The following is an 18,433-nucleotide window of genomic DNA, read 5'->3' on the forward strand; positions in this document are numbered from 1 at the left end:
AGTGGATTAATAACCTTTACCAATTTAATATGGACATTTAGGTGAACTTATGAATTGGAAGTTGTTAGTGAACTTCAGGTAATGATTACTGCTAGTGTTTGTCTCATGAAAACACTACCATTAACGATTGGCCTCGAGTGGACAAGATCGATGAACAGACTGACTTTGGTTGTGAGCGCCAGTCAATTGTAGTCTAACATGCGTAGTTAACTGGCTTAAAAAAAAAGTGTTTCTACTATCGATCAGCTCCAAGTGTCCGCACTGTATATCAGGTTTTCGATAGCATCATCTGCTGCCTTCAGTAAAAACAGCTGAAAAAAATCAAGGCACCCCAATCAATCCCACAACAAGGTGAAGCGTATCAGAGACGCACCCAAATTATCTTTCTTTTCTCTTCTATTCGCATCAGTCTGTTCCGGAAGCCGACAACACAGTCGGTAGGTTAACAATTGGAAAATTTCATGCCTCGCCTATAAAGGTTGAATTATGATGGCAAGTAGATTCCTAAAGCCAAATTTGTTACCGTATATTTCGGGTCGAAAGCAGCAACAGATGGAGGAACTGGTTCCGCGTGTTCGTCGGTGACCGGATCAACCTGGGCCCGAGGTGCCGCCCGCGCTTTTGGCGACTTTGCCGAATTTAATGAGAGAACGCTGGCTGTCGTCACGGCCGGCGAACTCGTTTTTCTATTGATATCATATTCGCTACGACCGGCCAGCCATCGACTGCCATTAGCATTAGCCATAATTAAGAACGTATCGGGCGACACAGAAGGTCGGCCAGGGAGTAGATTCAGACGTCGATCGCGCGCACACTTTGAACTGGGGGCGCTTTGGTAATCAGTGCTGGAGAACTTGCAACCTATACGATTACACACAACGTGTTAGATAAAATGTTTTGCTAGAAAACGGAGGACCACTTACATAGTCGAGTGGAGAGTGACTCAAAAGCAGACATGCTCCCCTTTCTTGTTATCTTAATCGTATCAGAATACTGCGCATTGATCTTCACCACAAATGGTATACACTGATCAACGTACACATTGCCGTTACCTAGTCGGGTTGCATACTATCGAATTTCTATTTTTATTTTCGTACTCGTTATTTTTAGTGGTATCACGAACAGTACCCATATCTATTGTCAGCAAATGATATTTTCGGTAATATGAAATTGATGCGTGTATCGGCATTGGATTATTTTAATCCTTGCTATTCGATTATAACGTATGGCAATTGCTCGGGTAAAATTACCGTTTGTCACATCTTAAATTACCTAGGTGAGTTCATTCCTGCATGAACCATGCACGAACGAAATGCATCAGAACTTAGTACTGGGAAACAACACGCAGCCAGCCACTACATCCAGGCATATATGACAAGACGATATTAGCTAATTAAAGTAACAGTTCTTGCTGCAAGCTTCTCAGATGGCAAGTTCTCTGTGTCGTACTTACCACGAACTTCGGCACCCTCATATAGCGTTATCGTGTTCATCTCGTGGGCGTAGCACCAACAATTTCCCCCCTTACGAAGCACCGACAATCTGCAGAGGGCGAGCACAAAAGGAAATTTGCCGTTCGCACTACTTGGAACCTTTTTTTTTGTGAGATTTAAGCGTTAAGATTTATCTTTATGGCTAGTAGACAAATTTAGCCCCTTGGTTTACGTTAACCGTACGTACCTATGAACGCATATGGTTGTTATAGGGGACAGATTGCACGATTCATCATTTATGTTTTTTGGGGAATTATTCCTGTTTGTCGCTCGGTCAAAGCTAAATAGTAATCATGACTTTATGGGGACGATTTGAGACATATCATGCTTCTTTCTGCTTTTAAATTTCGATGATTTGAACAATTCGTCTATGGCAAGAAACCAATAGTATTTGCGTAATCCTAAGGCTGGCCTTACCTAGAAGCTTCAAAAGGTCACTAGTTTTATTTGCTATTATTAAATTAGGCTACTTAGGTATTGAAATAAACCTTAACAGTAGGTAGTTGTAATGTACTTGCCTTTTTCTTTTTCGATACAGCCTTCACGATACAAGAAGTAATAAATTTATTCTACCTGGTTTTTCCCATGATACAGCAGAAGGCACTTCGAATAATATCCAGTAACCATAACATTGCGTTTCAGATAGACAGAGAATGATCGATAGGTGTTTTTGAAGTGGTTATTTATTTCCATTTTCAAAACTTCATTAATTTTAAGTTAAAGAGTTGACTTTTTCGGTTGATATCGACGGTTCCGTGCCTGAAAGTAGCAAAATTTAAGGCCGCTTGAACAGTCCATTGCTTAGATAAGCCAATAGGCCAATAAGAACTGTACATAAATAGACAACAACAAAGATCAGCTTTACGGTGATACCTTTAAATGTCCCGTTATGGGTAAACGTTTTTAAATAATTATATCTAGGTCCCTCATGGTGATTAGATCATTGTCTTAATATACGTGTTGTCATTATGTTGTCATTTGGCCTGAAATTTGCCCCATACAAGAAAAGACCAGAGCTTGCGTAATCATTTATTATTTAATCGATGTCCTTAACGTAACCTTGACACAAATATAGACGTGCTTAGAAATAGGGCTCATGGTCACATCCAAAAAAATATTTCTTTCTACTGAAATCTATTACCGCTCAAGATATTCGCTAGGAATTTGAAGCACACTCTGTGAAACGGTATAATTTCTTCTAGAGACTTGGCGACCCCTTTAATATGACATCAGCAGCAGTAATCTACTCATCTGCTCTGCCAAAAGTGAAGCTCTATACGTATGCTGTTAACTATTTGGATTATTTGAGAGACGTTACATAGGTGAGATCGCACGCGTCCATGGAGCTATCTAAACCAGGATGCCAGCTTGCAGTCCTTGTTGGACCGCTTCTACGGACTTCCTTCAACGGCTGACAAAATGGCGGCGATCCCGTCGTGCCAACAAACTGTACACTCCCTCCAGGCGCTAACTCACTACCGTCGGGCTTAATGGCATTTCGTTCTCGGACGCGTTGACATTTGCGTTTGTTACGTTCCTCTTTATCACCCTGAGTAAAAACCAATAATGAGCGGTTATCACAAGACAATTAAGGTTATTACATTTAACGTCCTATATTATGTGAAGGTTTATGCTGCCAATCCAAAACAGTAGCTGCTGTTAGATGAATGAAACATGCAGTTAGATTGCTTTAGAACCTTCTTGAGACGGATGGTGTGGAAAACGATATATATATATATACACACTCCCAAATATGAAGCATCCTTCATGTCTCCCAATACCCTCCATAGGGATATGTCCTTCGTGCATTACTCAGTTTTTGTCTGTATCTTTCCGATGTTTTGAAAAGTCTTCTTCCAGATCAAAGATACTGAGTTCCAGGCGCTTCATATTTGGGGTTCATACATCTTTCCCAAGAATTTGCATCACGCATTAACATGACCCGAATGTCCCTTTTCTTTGTGAAGGGTAAAAAGGTCACGGTCGAGATAATATGATCATTCCTGTCCTTGAGTATTGTATATATTATATAAAAGTAAGTCGCTTATGCACACGAACGACCCTGCTCGTTGTGGCGTGGAACTACTGAAGTATTTGCGCCACCGCTCCCTAACAGACTTTCGTCTTCGCGAAAAAAAAATCTCTTTGTGTTGTAGACGTGCTCTTGAATTATATATATCCGGTTTTATCTACATACGTGTACGTAACGTTAAACATTAGTGTAATAAGAACATTGTATCTCACCTCGTAACGGTAGGGTACGAACGTGCAATTGCGGCCCTTGTTAAGTTCTCGATCAGCCGAGCGGGCAGTTCATACGAAGTAATCATAACTGCGCCGATGGTCACACATCACTGCAGAAATAAGACCAACAAACCCACTAAAATATTCGTAGTATATCGAACGTAAGTTAGGTTTTTCGAATAAACAGGCATAGCAAATAATCGAGAACTATTGATTCGTTTAGAGAGACAAAGACTGCGATAGAATGTGGGCAGTTAGGGTAAAGCTTCAAGCAACAAAGATCATTTGAAAAACATGTGCCCACTTTTTCTAAAATGATTACCGGTAACGTTTCTAAAAAGACCCGGCGTTGTTTAGGCTCGCTGCCCAGTTTTTTTTTTTTTTAGCCGAGAATCATTATCCGCTGAGCCCACGTTTTCTAACGCTTTAGAATGCTGCTATGAAAGTTGTGAAAGCGATAGTCTGCGCTTCCTCCTAGTTTTCCTGGATGAGGAAAGATCTAAAGCTATCCTTAAGTGTTTGTTTGTCTAACCGTCGTTACTTGTGTCCTGGCAAATATCGTATAGTAAGTGGCTACTTACGTTTTGAGCACCCCGGCTAATACGAATCGCCACTTATGAAGATATCGAGATGACCGAGAACGCGTCCTCTAATAGTGTTGCCGAATGTATTAAGCTAAGCGTTGCCTAACACAGACGCTCTCTTCATGCACAAGTATATTTTTCCCACAAACTTTTCATTCATCATGGCGTTTGTTCTGCGCTAGACACTAACCAATGACGTAAATCTCTCCAGGCTCTAACCCTTAACTTTTCTCTATGCATAGTATTACTTGGGAGTTACTTTCTAGCCAGTTTTCATAGAGGCCTGCTAGTGAAATTGGTTTCGTATGCCAAAACTACGCAGGGGAAATGTATATTTCTTTAAATTTGAAACACACGTAAACGCATAGTTGGGCAGTTGGTTGCGTCTGAAGTATACACTGGTCATTTTTTTAGTTGGCAATCTTTTATGTCCATGGTTATATGTGTAAAATTTTAATATAGATAGAGATCGATTTTGGATTTCACAAAAAAGATAAGTTAAACAAATTGTACTAACGCTTTAAAAAGCTTTTCCGTAGTTTACTTTCAGCTGTCTCGCTTAAGATAGGCCCCGGTATAACCTCACCGCCTCTCTTATTGCTTATGTATTTATTTTATTCCTCCTTCAAAGCTCCTTGTCATCCAGATTCGAATCCAGGCTGCCTATGTTTTCATCTAGTTAGCAAACACAGGGAATATATACACTCAGTCGTATATTAGGTGGCGGTAATTATGAGTAAACTCATTTTAAACTGCTGTATTATGGCTCACGGACCCGCTTAGCAACAGACTATTATATGTCTCCATATTAATAAGTTAAGGTACATTCATATTGATTTACTTTAAGGCGAGACGTTGAATCGCGTACAGGTAAGCACAGCAGCTGCGAAGAAGATGATCAAAAAGAGATCTACGAGGTGAACTTAGTAGTTACCTAGCGAAATTCAATCTCACTTTAGACGAATCAGTGCCGAAACGCGATAGTATTTACCTGAGACTTCGAAAGGTTTAACCTATTGACGTTAATTAGGGCAAATTGAAAGTCTTATTAAAACCCATGATTTCAATGCGACTGTTGATTGCGAAGCGTAAGATTGGACAAAGCACCGTTTTGCGGAGATGTAAAGTGCTTTCATGTGAAAAGAAATTATTCCACTTCACTCCGAATTGGGGAAATCGATTTTTGCTACATACACTATGTACCTTGTTACCCCATATATGATGCTACATAAAAAGTACAGTATACACTTCTGTGATATAATACTTACGATCCGCTGCTAGCAGCCGTGTGAATCAGATCGACAAACTTAGCCGACGGTTTGCTAACACATATATGGCGATTTTCAAATTTTGGCGCCACAGGCTCTAAAGCTGCAGTGTTCTCTTGTGCGCCGGGGTCTCTTCGCCGCGTACATGCTCGGTCGCGTTCATTCTAGTACCACAAGTGGAATCAGCTTATGGCGAGCATCCTTGCATTTTAGCAATGAACTTAGCCTGGCGTTGCTTGTTGGCATGACTATCGGGTTTACGTTGTACGTCGCATAGTATCTCTTCTCTATCTTTCAGTCGACGGTTTACAGTCACTTTTGGCACTTACCGGCTGAAGGCTATATCAGATCGGTTCGTACATAATTCTTTGATCACTGAGAGGTAAATCCGCATCCGTTCACTCTAGGATTAATTAGTCAGCTCTGTGGTTCTACTGCATCATGTCGATTTACTCCGTTAGGGCTCCAGTACCGCCATTACGGCCTTAACTCACAGTTGGCGTAACATTGCGCTCACTGATGAGTTGTGCTCTTTCATTCTAGCGTGTAACCAGTTAACCTGTTCGCTACCTTGACTAAGCAACGTTTGGCAACTGTAGGTAACAGCTTATCGCCATCTGTTGCCATTTACAGTTACTCTTTTTAGATTACAATGGTTTCGGCTGCATACATATCCTTAAAAGTAAACTTTTTCTTGCCTAAAATATATGAAAGGTGTAATTTTGTTGTTGATTCTTTTCGAGGCGTTGGCCTAGAACCGCTTTTAGTGGAGCGGTCAGATGAGCATTTTACTAGAAGCTCACATAGCCCTTCACTCGGGACGTGAAACATCTCTGTCTTCGAATACAATTTAGCAGATTGGAAGGTTCGACGAACGACAGCATAATATTCTATTGCGAAACATACAAACGGTGTATTCGCAAGCAGTACAAGATATTCACACGTTTCTGTGTCGGAAAGTCCTTGTCATCGTAGAGATATAGGAACAAAGCGATGCATCGTTATGGCCAAGACTCGATGTAGCGCATTCCCCTAGGGAGAGAACAGCGTTAGTCTTAAAAAAAGGAAACACAAAATTGATGATGCCCTTTGCCGTGGTAATGATAATCGTAGGAGAAGCCATACATTTTTGTTTACGTATAGGGATTAACGATTTTATGAATCGTTCTACAAAGTCACCGGTTATTCGGTGGATAAACTCTCTCTCTAACCAAAATAGTCCGCGAAGAATCGTGCATCCTAAGCTCCTGGCCTATGGGGTCATAAAGCATATGTTTTGCGTATGTGTCTTATAAATCCGTTTAAAGTTTCGCCAAACTAACAATAAACACGATAGTCTTTGCACGGAAATGATTTTCAAACAGACAAAATGACACACGTTTATCACACACGAAGCAACAGTTAATAGGCTATGCGCATAAATACCACAGTTCGTCTATTTTCATGATTTTTCCCTTGATCGTCCTAACTGCGTCCTAACGATTTCGCCCATGCATAAAGCAGACACCATTAACTATTGTATCGCCCAAAATCTATCGTAAATCTAGCACAATTCCTAACGAGCTCTTTGGCTCTTCGACTGGCGAGGTTAACTAATTAGGTTCGATGAAGCGCAGATTTCCCCTAACCTCAGCCAGTGGTGTACAAAGTCTAAAAACACTATGAACCGGAGGTTACAAAACGCTTCGATCATATATATATATTGTTCGATACGTTGTTATATATCTTGTGTATTTATGTTGAAAATCTTCGGTGGACATAGAGTAAAAACTTGGAACGAGAAAGGCCACAGTACGGTGGCAAGCACTATACGTAAAATTTTGAATTATCTTTTGAGTCAACAAAATTTAAATTCCCAATTCACCAGTAATGCTGACCACCGTAATGTGGCCTTTCTCGTCGTGGGTTTTCACCTTACGTACACCGAATATTTTTCTATAAACGCGCTAATTTATATCAAACCAGTTCGAAGCTCTGTATCCTCGATATCCAATCTGCGGTCAGAGGTCAAGGAGGATTAATCATTAACAGCTTGTTTCATGCAGACTACTACACTTGTTGAGGAGATCTTAGTAAGCTATGACGCGAAAAGAAACAATATGTTTATTGTTTCTTTAAAAAAACGTAATATATTGCTTTAGGTTTATATGTTTATAAACCTAAAACAATATATTACGTTTTTTTTTTTTTTTTTTTATAGAAAATAGCAATACGATTAAGGAATGTTTAGTTCTTGTAAATCTGTAGCGTTATCGAATTAGAGAACTCTTCACACGTACGAACAGCAAAATGTAGAGTGATTGCATTCGGCAGGGCTTTCATCAGCTTCCATAATATGACCGCTACCTGACGTTCCGCGACCTCCACGTTAACCAGCGCGTCAAGGTAACCTGGAAAGGAGCAACCTTTACGAGTATTACCGCTCTGCCTTGTAATGATGTGTACATACGTTGTATTGCAAAATATCTTAGGCTATTAAAAACGACCCCATCGTAACGGGACCAATTGGGCTAGAATGATTCTCATTAATTCTTGATATACTAGTCCGGGGACCCTGCTGATGTCTGAATAGCAATAAACCACATACATGCTTTCCCTTCGGATGCCGATATGTGATCACCGCCGCAATCCTCGTTCCTAAAACCTTGCTAAAACACTCAATGCCTAATATATATACAACCATTGAAGCTTATATAGTGCATTGTGCATTCAAGGTTGTGCATGTTCTTTGGTAAACTTAAAGTTTGCGGATTATGCATGCTACTTCTTGATACTTGCGACTTGATATTTTAGAAACGGATATAAATGCTTTTCCATAAGAAATAAAACACGAAGGATTCAGCTTGTGAGAATGATAAACAAGTAAATGCGACTCCACATTTAAATTTGGCAACAAAAAAATGAATAATGATAACTTCATTTTTATGATTAATTTCTAGCTTAGGACTATTTGACATTATACTGATACAACCCGGCGTAAAACTACGCTGGTTCAGGCGGTACGCCCTAAGGCAGCAAGGCATTTAACAGGGCTCGATGGGCTTCAATACGCAATTGGGTTGATCTCGAAACGTTTAGAAGTCCATTTCTCAGCAACTTACTCTCATTTCAAATAGCAATAGCTTTGAACTTATGCTCTAGATCTGTGAAGAAGGTCGACTATGATCCTAAGGCAGTTTCACGCTCAATGCTAGTTGTCTTAGAGATACCTTTTTACAAAATGACTAACTTGAAGTTGTCATACGCTAGACTTTATTCAATAGCAGTTCGAATTGCGACCGCACACTTTGTCAGCCTGTCTGAGAACAAAATATCTATAGTCACGCTATTCTTTTAGGTCCAGTATGGATGAATAATTGTATCCCTAGCGGTGAACTCGTCAAGGACTAGCGGAAACGTCACTATAACCTTCCGGCTCTGGGCAGAAGCATAGACGGTTAAACTAAAATATAAAGAAACTATTTAATTGTCCTTGCAGTGATAATTTTTTGTTTATTAGTAACTATAGTCCATCTTAGCACGAAAGCAAATAAATATATATACGTACATATATATCATACGAATGATTGATGATGTACAGCACGTTTACGTAGGAGGTTTCAGTTCACACAGAGATTACTGATTCCTTTCCGAATCAGTTCAATCTGAAGCATCTTTTCCTTCCCAAATACCTTAGGCTTGCATTAGGAAGATTTGGCCTTAAGGCTTAAACTACATATATTGCACCTACTGCATCCTGGTTTCAGCTTGTCTGTGCAGATTATACGTTCAGTTCATTTATTTAATTACTGCCAAGAACACCACCGTACCGCATAACCCGTTTGAAAAATTCTTAGCAAATCTTCAGGAGTGTATTTATTTCTGATCACAAAGAAGTGCTAGGATATCAAAGCGTGGAGAGAGAGAGAGAGAGAGAGAAGACCTTGAAGAAGCTGAACATAAACTTGGCCCGCCTGTTTTGTTTCAGCCTTGAAAAAAATCGGGCGGTCTACTTTGAAAAAAAATTTCATTGTTTTTGTAGCAACATCGGAATTATAACGCCAAAATAATCTTTCGTAAAAATGCACCTTCATTAAAAAGGACTTACAGGTTCCGATCGGATCACTCAAGGAGTTAAATGATTGCCGTTTGCGACGGCTGTTATTTGTGCCGAAGAGAATATAATGGATAAATATATGTGTAGAAATCAGTAATATACTTAGAATTCATTATTAATTTCAAACGCTTGCAACAGTATAGCCATTATACGAGCTCTTGTCTCTGAAAGTTCTACTACTGTACAAATATAACAAGAGATTTTATTCCCAAAATGGAAACCCACTGAGATCATGGCGGTACCTTGCCACGGCGTTAACTGTGAAATACCGATCTACAGTTATCCGTTTCGTTTGAAGCATTCAGCGAGGCGGAAAGAACTACATATGCATAGTATATTTTTTTACAATCTAGTAAGCGTGATATTTACAAATATGCTTATTTGACTGCGTAATGGGCACGTAATTGCGGGTACATCGGAGAGTGTGTGTGCAATAGTGTGGCGAAAGAGCCAGGGGTTTGAGGCGGATTGGGCGATATTATATTAAAAAAAATACCAACAAATGAAAAGGTGCATATATGGGTCTGCAACGCTATTGTACGGCACTATGAACAGTACGCTAACAGAAAAGAAAAACAGTTCTGGACTTATCCTGAATGTCAACGGTGACAATTACTTCGAAATATTCGAAATAGGTCGAAATATTACATCAAGATAATCGATACTCCAAGGCAGTATGCCGCTTTCCTTCAACACGCCATTGTCTCTATCAAAACAGTTCATCGTACTAGTCAGGTTCGATGCACATTTTCTAGTGCGCCGCTAGTACGCTGTCTGTAATATTTGGCCGTTTGTAACGTCCGCCAACTTTTGGATCGATCTTCCATGGCCGCTGACTCGAAAGGTAACAGTTAACAGTGTCGCACATACATTTTTCTGTAACACTATGACCGGTAACAGTATAATGACACCAGGAACAGGGGTATTGGGGCTGATAACTTAACGGTGAGGTGAATTCGACGAGATGATGCTTAAATGCCTAAATGTGATAGACACTAACTGAATTGATTCAGTTCTAAGGGCTTCATTAAGCCGCCAACAGATATTACGTGAGCTAGGCCAAGTCACATGCCTGTCAGGATCTGTTTGTTGAGTTAAGTAATCTTGCCAGTCATATGGCCGCTGAAAAATCTACAGGACCCGTATCAGCCAGAATATCCGAAGCTACGAACAGTGCCTAAACGTGTCTTTATTCGGTGAACCTATCGAGTATGATCGAGCTAAGGTTCTGTTTCGGGCAAGAAAATTTACTTACCGACTTTACAGATCACAGTAACTTATTCACGAGCAGGGGCTGCTTATATGCAATATTGTGACAAAAAATGCTCGAATTGATTCACAATTTGGTGGCATTGAGCTTCTCGGTTCGACTGATGCTGTGAGTTTAAAATGAATTGGGTTTCAATAGATTAGATCTCAAAGCTATACAGCTATATATATATATATAAAGCTATACACGTGAAGTCGTTAATTTTCTACTTCTGTCAAACATGTGTAGTGTGAAAGGGCCTAGTTGCACACGGCAGGTAGCTAAGTCAGTTCTGTGTCGTCACAGTAATAATATCGATTTAGGCCAAAATAACTTTTTTACCTAGGTACTGTATTAATATAGTCGTTCAGAACCTTGATTGCATTGTCCTTCCGGTTAGGTAGTGCATACATTGCACTATTCCTCTGCGGTAATGAACCTGAACAAAGGCAGAACGTTCGTGTATTGCATGCAAGTCTGTGTGACATTGGGCAATTAGCTGGAATTTACAGTGGGAAACCGATCCGATCGTGTCCACAACGGCGTATCCGTATCAGGAAATCACTCGCACTTGTAGAGCATGACGGCACTTCACTATCCGCTAATCGGTCGACTAACGTCATTGCATTCTGCCTCCTGTGTCACAGAGTACTAGTAATAACAGTGTAGTGTTTCCAATATGCATTAAAGTGCCAGTTTAAAAACATAGTAGCTCGTCCTGAACTGCCGTTAGATAAACAACAAAACTGATGCATCTGTATCTAGCTGACTGAACTACAGTTAAACTCTGTTATTAAGTTTACGATCCGAACAAAGATCAGTTAGATGCACGTACGTACGTATGTATGTACGTGCAGACGCCCTCAGCACCCTCTAACCGTTAGAATTACTGCTTCGCTCAGGCTGTTTGCTATTAATAATATGCCATAGATCTCTAAATGAAGGGAGCCGGCCTTCGTTCACGTAACTGTCTTGCGCCCCTATTTGGCTAGCTACAACTGAATTTCCCGATTCGCATAATGTTCTTTAATTTCATTAGGAACTGAAAGGAGAAAAGCTGCCCTAAAATCCATCTTCGGACCTAGATGTAAAGCTTTTAAATTAAATGAGAATCTCTTTACTCTTAACAGCAGCCTGTATACATATATTCTGCTACGTATCAGTTTTCGAACACGAATCGATTCCAGCCGCTGTGATGGAATCGCGCGGTTTTTCAAACGTTTACCAGGAAGGCGCCGAATTTCGACTTGATCTCCAGATCGTCCAGTAATACTCGTTGAGCATCATTCAAACATCTTTCCGTTGTTTCTTTAGCAATAAAAGAACTAACAGACAACCGGCCCTTTCCGAGGGAAGATTTTCTTTTTTTTCGTTACATTCTATATTGCTATCAATTCTAGACAAGGACACTAAACTATTTTCAAACTCGAAACATTGATTTCGACATATTCCAGTTTTCTTAGCTACAAGGTATACTAATATGACATACGAAGTTAATACTCGATATGCTATACAATCAACGACTTTAGAGCTCTAAGAACTTGGCGCGAAAGTGATAAGAGGCAGTTTCTTGACTTTACAGCAAAATGCCAAATGGAGCTAAGTGGAAGTACTACCTAGTCCAAAAAGATTTATCTGTGTATAAACGGGACAAATTCAGATTATAACTTTGGTGAATTATCGGTCTGCCCTAAACACAGGATTATCTCGAATATAGTGGTACCTGCGTACAGCCGCCCGTGCGAAATAACACGAGAGCTTGCTTCTTCGTGCCTTCGTTATGAGGGGCTGAGGTTTTTCCGCAATTAGAAAAGCTTCCCTTTTAGACTTGTCCTTATTCTGTGTTTATATGTGACGCGAACCTTCTTCCCAACATAATAGTTTAAAAATGCTATATATTCAAAAGAGCGGGCCGGAAGATAAATGATAAGCAGTATAGTAAGAAGTTACTTTTGAAGAGCCTGATAGGAAGTGTTTAATTTTTTCAGAAATTTGTGGAATCGGCGCAATATCGCTTGTTACATTGAGACGCAAAGCAACGACATCTTCAAGATTAATGGGTTACATCCAAGTTTGTCGAATGTACGGCAAAAATCAAAATGCACTCCCACAGAGTGCATTATCAGGATTTTTAGCGATTGTCCAATTGTAAACAACCTTTGGTAATTGAGTGCAGACTGACTTTTCTTCATTCATTAACTCATACCGGTTAGGGTCCAAGAATTTAGACGAGCATATCTTGACTCTGCAGTACCTAGAATTAATTATTAATGTACTGTTTGCTTAAATCTGATTTCCGTCAGCTATAATTATTCAAAACGGTCTCTTTCAAAAGCTGAGCGTCAGAGAACAAACGTTTATATTTTACTTCAGTTCTCCAGTTCTGTCTGCAATTATAATGGAAAAAAAAAATAGAAAACTTTGCACTTTTCATTAGACAAGACAAATTCGGTTTCGAAGCAGCCCAAAACAGGTTTTTCCTAAATTTTCAAAAAGGTTCTCTAATCAATTATCTGTTACACAAAGAAAAGCGCTCTTTGGAGAAGAAACAGCCACTTGACCTGATATGGAGATAAAGAGAAATTTCTCAAAGAAAGAATGTCCTATAAATTGGGAACGAGAGCTGTACATACTTGGGGTCATATAACGATGATCTCTGGCCTCGGGCATAAAGGTTTTTGCTTGATCGATCCTTGACTAAATGTATTTCACAGTTCTAACTCTTGAGACTCATTAGTATTGTTACTGGATTGTCTCCCAGCCACACATTTTCTACGCCAGTCTTTTGGGCCTGGCATATGGGTAGCATTCTTTCATTTCCAGGAGACAATTTTTTGCTATTTTTCGCCAGATTTTTAGAAATCTTGATATCTAAGATTTTTTCCATTTGCGTTTCTCGTGCGAAAGCTCATGTACTCTGCGAAAGCTCATGTACTCTGCATCACTGGAGTCTGTAGCGCACTTCAGCCTACTTTCTAATTTTGTACGAACTATAATATAATATGCAATATAATAATCATCTCTCTCTAGAAAAAAGAAACGTTAGCCTTTTTTTAAATTTACGTTAAAACGGCATTCGGAAGGTGCACAATCAGTAGTGCAATGACGCGTGACACTGAAATGAAACGTCACAGAGTTCCCCTACTCGTTATATATTCACTACTGATTTCCAGGCTGCCACAAACATCATTGTCGATTGTGAGAGTGCCGATGCTGAAAACGTGCACCCTTGCTACATAAAATTTTATCACTCATCTAACTGCAATATCCATTGACAACTCTTTACTAAACAAATTAATAATGCGGTTTTGTTGAGAATTGTGCAGGGACTTTGTATTGTACAAGAACAACACTTTGTTTTTTTTTATATTATTATTTATTGGGTATTTTGTTGACATTTGCAAATAAGCTGTTACAGTAACCGAAAAATTGTTCCTAGTGTGATTAATTCTATATCGAACAGATTACCGTATAACTGAGTCTAAAGGGGCCAGTCTTCGTTCAACGTCTAGCGTAGCGATTCCTCCGTAGTCTTCGCTAGTGGCATAAAAATGTTCCATATCGTTGAAACTACTTTGAAGCCTACATTTCGAACTAAGCGAAGCAAATACTTATTCCTCTAGAAAAAATATACATATAATATATACGTTGGATCGTCGAAAAAAAAAGATGATCCAACCGAAATCGAGGCATCTAATTTTTATACTCCAAAATAGTATTCCTGAAATGAATATGTCCCACTTTTATCGATGACCTTCTGCTGTTTTTCTGGTAACATCATAATCCTATCACTGAAGAAGCCCAGAAATCATAGGATTTCTGGGCGAAAAATTGAAAAAATGACGTAGTCGGCCACTGTAATGATAAAGGACGACACCTTTTCTGTTCACTAGTTCCGGTCGATTTTTTCATTGGCTCGTTGTGATCTTGTTCATCGCTGATCACCAGTATCATTTCGCCAATGGAAAACACATACGCCAGGATTCCTCACCAAACATATAGCACCCATCCTATCTGGCGTTAGGCTGGACTTTTTTGACACAAATTATGAGCGTATTTTTCTGTCTGTACAACATTGTCGCATGTAGTTCATTATTTATCAGCCGTGATCGACCGCCCTATAAGTAACTCGATTTCGTTGAAGGTCTAATTTCGCCGACTGAAATGCCCTCGAGTAAGTCAGATATCAAACTTTTTTGTATTTAGTTTCTTTGAGATTTTGTTTCTTGGCTACTCCCATGTTGGTCTGGCTCACGTTTCGCAATAGTTTCGTCGACTTCCTTCCGCGGCTGGATTCCGAAACGTCCAGAAAAAAAGAGCCAGATTCAGCTCTAGGCTATTTTTTTCCAGCGACGCATCTTAGCTGTAAATAGCAGAAAGCTTCATATATTCACATAAGGCCGCATCCGTGCCGTTATTGAAACAAAGTTATCATTGGGCGAATTCTAGTGATACAGCTGAAGTTATTTTGGCTATGTTAGCGGTTACGGAGCTCAACGTTAATGGCATAGAAACTGATACAGTTCTTGGTTCCACCAGCCATTAGTTTTCCGGATAGAGGCTCACTTTTACAATCATGGATCGGTGTTAATACATTGAAAACGTACGCTTAGACGTGCAAGTGTTACCAAGGATTGTCGTAGGCGTATAGATCAGCTGAATCTTACGAATCTCTAGTGTTTGTTTCGTCTCGACAGCCTCGTGGATTATATATTACTTTATACTCATCAGTAGATCAGAGGCTTATTAGCCACTGCTGAACGTTCGTGCAGATCGTGCTAAACTCTAACGGTGCTTAAGGCTTGTGTAGTTGGGACAAACATCGTTGATTTTGAAGCCTTGAAACCTACCTGATTGACGCTGATTACTCGCTATGCTACCGAATTTGGCTAGATCTATGGTGCCTGCTTGCAGTTCTGTTCGGCCACACAATGCTGACCAGTTAGCAGTGAAATCATTATCAAGCCATTGAGAATTCATTTAATAGGAACCTAATAGGACTGGTGCCCGTGGTTCGCTAGTGCTGGAAAAATTCTGTCTAGTATCACCTGCGGCGAACCTATGGGGAGAGGTCTCCTAACATAACGTTGTAGGCAACGATTGGGTTGCTTAAAATCGCTCGAGCGACTAAAGCACACGATTTCGGAACGAGTTTTATGCAATCCCATCCTCATATTTTTCTGTTAGTAGGCTTTAAGTCGCTGACGGTCAAGCCCACATATTCAATATGATATATTTATTCCGTTCGTATTTTTATGATTAATGTGAGCAATAGTTTTTTGACTTCATGGACTTCTGGGCTGGACGATCAATTCAGCATGATGCGCCCGCTGCGGAGTCATCGGGCTGGCATATTCAGAGCGTCGCCATCGTGACAAATAAGTTACCGCATGCATTTCAGGGTACCTAGAAGTGTCCTGCTATCATCAACCTGTAATCATTCAAACGACCTGCACAGGAGTAATATTTTACGGAAAAAAATCCACTTACCCACTTGTTTGGAGAATAAAAAAGGATTCATTATGCTAAGAGTGGCTACGATTGATTATTACTAGTGTCAATCGTTCCTGCGCCAAAATGACCCAACAAAACTATACATTGTAGATAGTTTCATTGTGTACGACAATACTGCTAAAATTCGGTTCATGATGAAGTGCCCCAGTGAAGCACAGTTTCGTCAAGTGCCTGATCGTTTGGAAAGGCCAAAAGTCCCGATACTGCCATTAGGCGCGGAGCACCTAGTGAGAGCTTATTTTGGCAAAATACGTCGTATCTTTGTCCGTGTAGTATCACGTCATGGAAAATAGTTGTCAGTCAATGTCGATAGCTGTCAATAAGAATTCGTGAATAAATCCATAGGCCAGTAAATAAACGAAGGTAAATCTCCAGATACTAGACTTTCAAAGAAATCGCCTTTTTTTTGAAGAAGACGAGCATATACTTATTGTGTCAACAGTGCTTTTAGCCGGGTTAAAGATATGAAGAAAGACCTCTTGGTCTTTTAAGAAACTTACCTTGATCTTAAAATGAACGTCTAAATTATACTTTTAATATGCGCAAACTTAATAGATGGTGATAAATAGCACATTATTATATAAAGATGAAATCTTCTATGGTGCAATCCGAGGATGGCTTTATTCTTTGCTTGATCTAACGAACGCTTGTTAATAATAATAATCTCAAACTTATATTTCCCGATATGAATTTTTTGTAAATTTACATTTTTTTGAAACCTGTTTACGTGCTTAAAACCTGGATATTCAAGCTGGCGGGGAAGCTCAAGGACAACACAGGAGTCAAATTATTGATCATCCTGAGGCTTATATAGCGTGAAGCTTATATAGTGCTTAATCTCATCTATGATTGTTGACTTATGATTAAATGGCTTACATTTAAGACCCCATTTCCAGTAGGGTTCAGTTGGGTATTACGAATGTAACCAAGCCATTGACGATATAAACTACAGCTGATTTTTTCAAGCCGGAAAGTCTTGAAAACAAATGAGCATACGTACGTTCAAGTTGATCAAAAGGCAGTAATATTAACCATCCAAAATTTCAGAGTAGCAGGGGGGTTGAAGTCATCACAGTATTTATGCGTCCGTACTTAGGGTTGGTTTAGGGAAGACAGACACTCACAGATTAAGAAGGGAGATTTGTGGCAAAAGTGAAATCAAGTCCGGTGGCATCGTTCAGAAGAAGCTGTATGTGCACCCCGCAGTTCCGGTCTAACTACGATATAGATCGCACCTTTTGAGTCCCCCTTGAGAACCCTTCGACCCAATGACAACTGAATAAAAAAGGCTTCAGTAGCGCAAATAATATACACTAACTGGGTAGATCCATAAAACGGTAACTAATCACAAGTTCCTTTCTTCATCGTATGTTTAATGGGCGACTCGAAGTGTTTCATTGCCGCACAGGCATCGTGGGCCTCATCTAACTGATACAGCAAACCGAACAGAAACCGCTGGCGTGTAGTACTGAAGCTGACGCTCCGTAACGTATGCTTGCCCTGTGCGTTTAGGTGAAGTTTTTAAGTAGAGGATTAATTACGTCATAGGCCATCTTCTAGATGACTTCGAAATGACGGTTCGGAATGATTCAGTACGTTAGAGTTAAAAATCTCTTATGCCAAAGTTAATTATCGCTGCCAAGAATTCTGGAAACGTAATAACACCGAAAACAAGCAGCGTGGATTTTGCTCTCTGGGAGTTTTCCACGCAAACTTATATGATAAGCGGACATGCCATCTGGCTAAGGAGTCTCGTCCAACACCGCGTTGATTTCCATTGGTAGGAACACTTAGTACTACTGATATAGAAAACATTTAATGCGAATATCTCCTGCTGTTGTTGTTGTTGCAGAAGTTACGCTTATGATCACCAAAAATGAGCAGCCAGAATGAACAGCCGCGCATAGGAAAGACCTCGTTGACCCTATCAAAAACGATCTAGACCCGGTAAATGACCTCGTTGACCCTATCAAAAACGATCTAGA

At 39.9% G+C, this 18,433-nt stretch overlaps 1 protein-coding gene and 1 long non-coding RNA gene across 5 annotated transcripts in view; both read right to left on the reverse strand.

The window, feature by feature from the left end:
* The window catches only part of LOC147753690 (uncharacterized), a 3,204-nt gene extending 1,690 nt beyond the window's left edge, over positions 1 to 1,514 (reverse strand). Inside the window, exons 1-3 of the mRNA XM_086967731.1 lie at positions 1,454 to 1,514; positions 524 to 861; positions 119 to 311 (exon numbers count right to left, since the gene is read on the reverse strand). Of these exons, the coding sequence (XP_086823857.1) occupies positions 243 to 311; positions 524 to 861; positions 1,454 to 1,493 (447 nt within the window). The 5' untranslated portion in view covers positions 1,494 to 1,514 and the 3' untranslated portion in view covers positions 119 to 242. The remainder of the gene's footprint in view (positions 1 to 118; positions 312 to 523; positions 862 to 1,453) is intronic.
* A 642-nt stretch (positions 1,515 to 2,156) lies between these two features.
* Positions 2,157 to 12,029, reverse strand: LOC111259101 (uncharacterized). Of its 4 annotated transcripts, XR_015310446.1 has the most exons (7): positions 11,309 to 12,029; positions 7,869 to 7,979; positions 5,590 to 6,621; positions 4,839 to 4,996; positions 3,738 to 3,847; positions 2,812 to 3,042; positions 2,157 to 2,252 (listed from the first exon to the last, which is right to left on the reverse strand). It is a non-coding gene; the product is annotated as an uncharacterized LOC111259101 (long non-coding RNA). The 4 variants fall into 4 exon arrangements; XR_015310445.1 differs by lacking the exon at positions 4,839 to 4,996 and having other exon boundaries at positions 7,873 to 7,979; positions 11,309 to 12,025; XR_015310444.1 differs by lacking the exon at positions 4,839 to 4,996 and having other exon boundaries at positions 11,309 to 12,024.
* Positions 12,030 to 18,433: the final 6,404 nt, after the last annotated feature.

The sequence above is a fragment of the Varroa jacobsoni genome, unplaced genomic scaffold, assembly GCF_002532875.2.
Source record: "Varroa jacobsoni isolate VJ856 unplaced genomic scaffold, vjacob_1.0 scaffold_294, whole genome shotgun sequence".
In the NCBI taxonomy this organism is placed as follows: domain Eukaryota; kingdom Metazoa; phylum Arthropoda; class Arachnida; order Mesostigmata; family Varroidae; genus Varroa; species Varroa jacobsoni.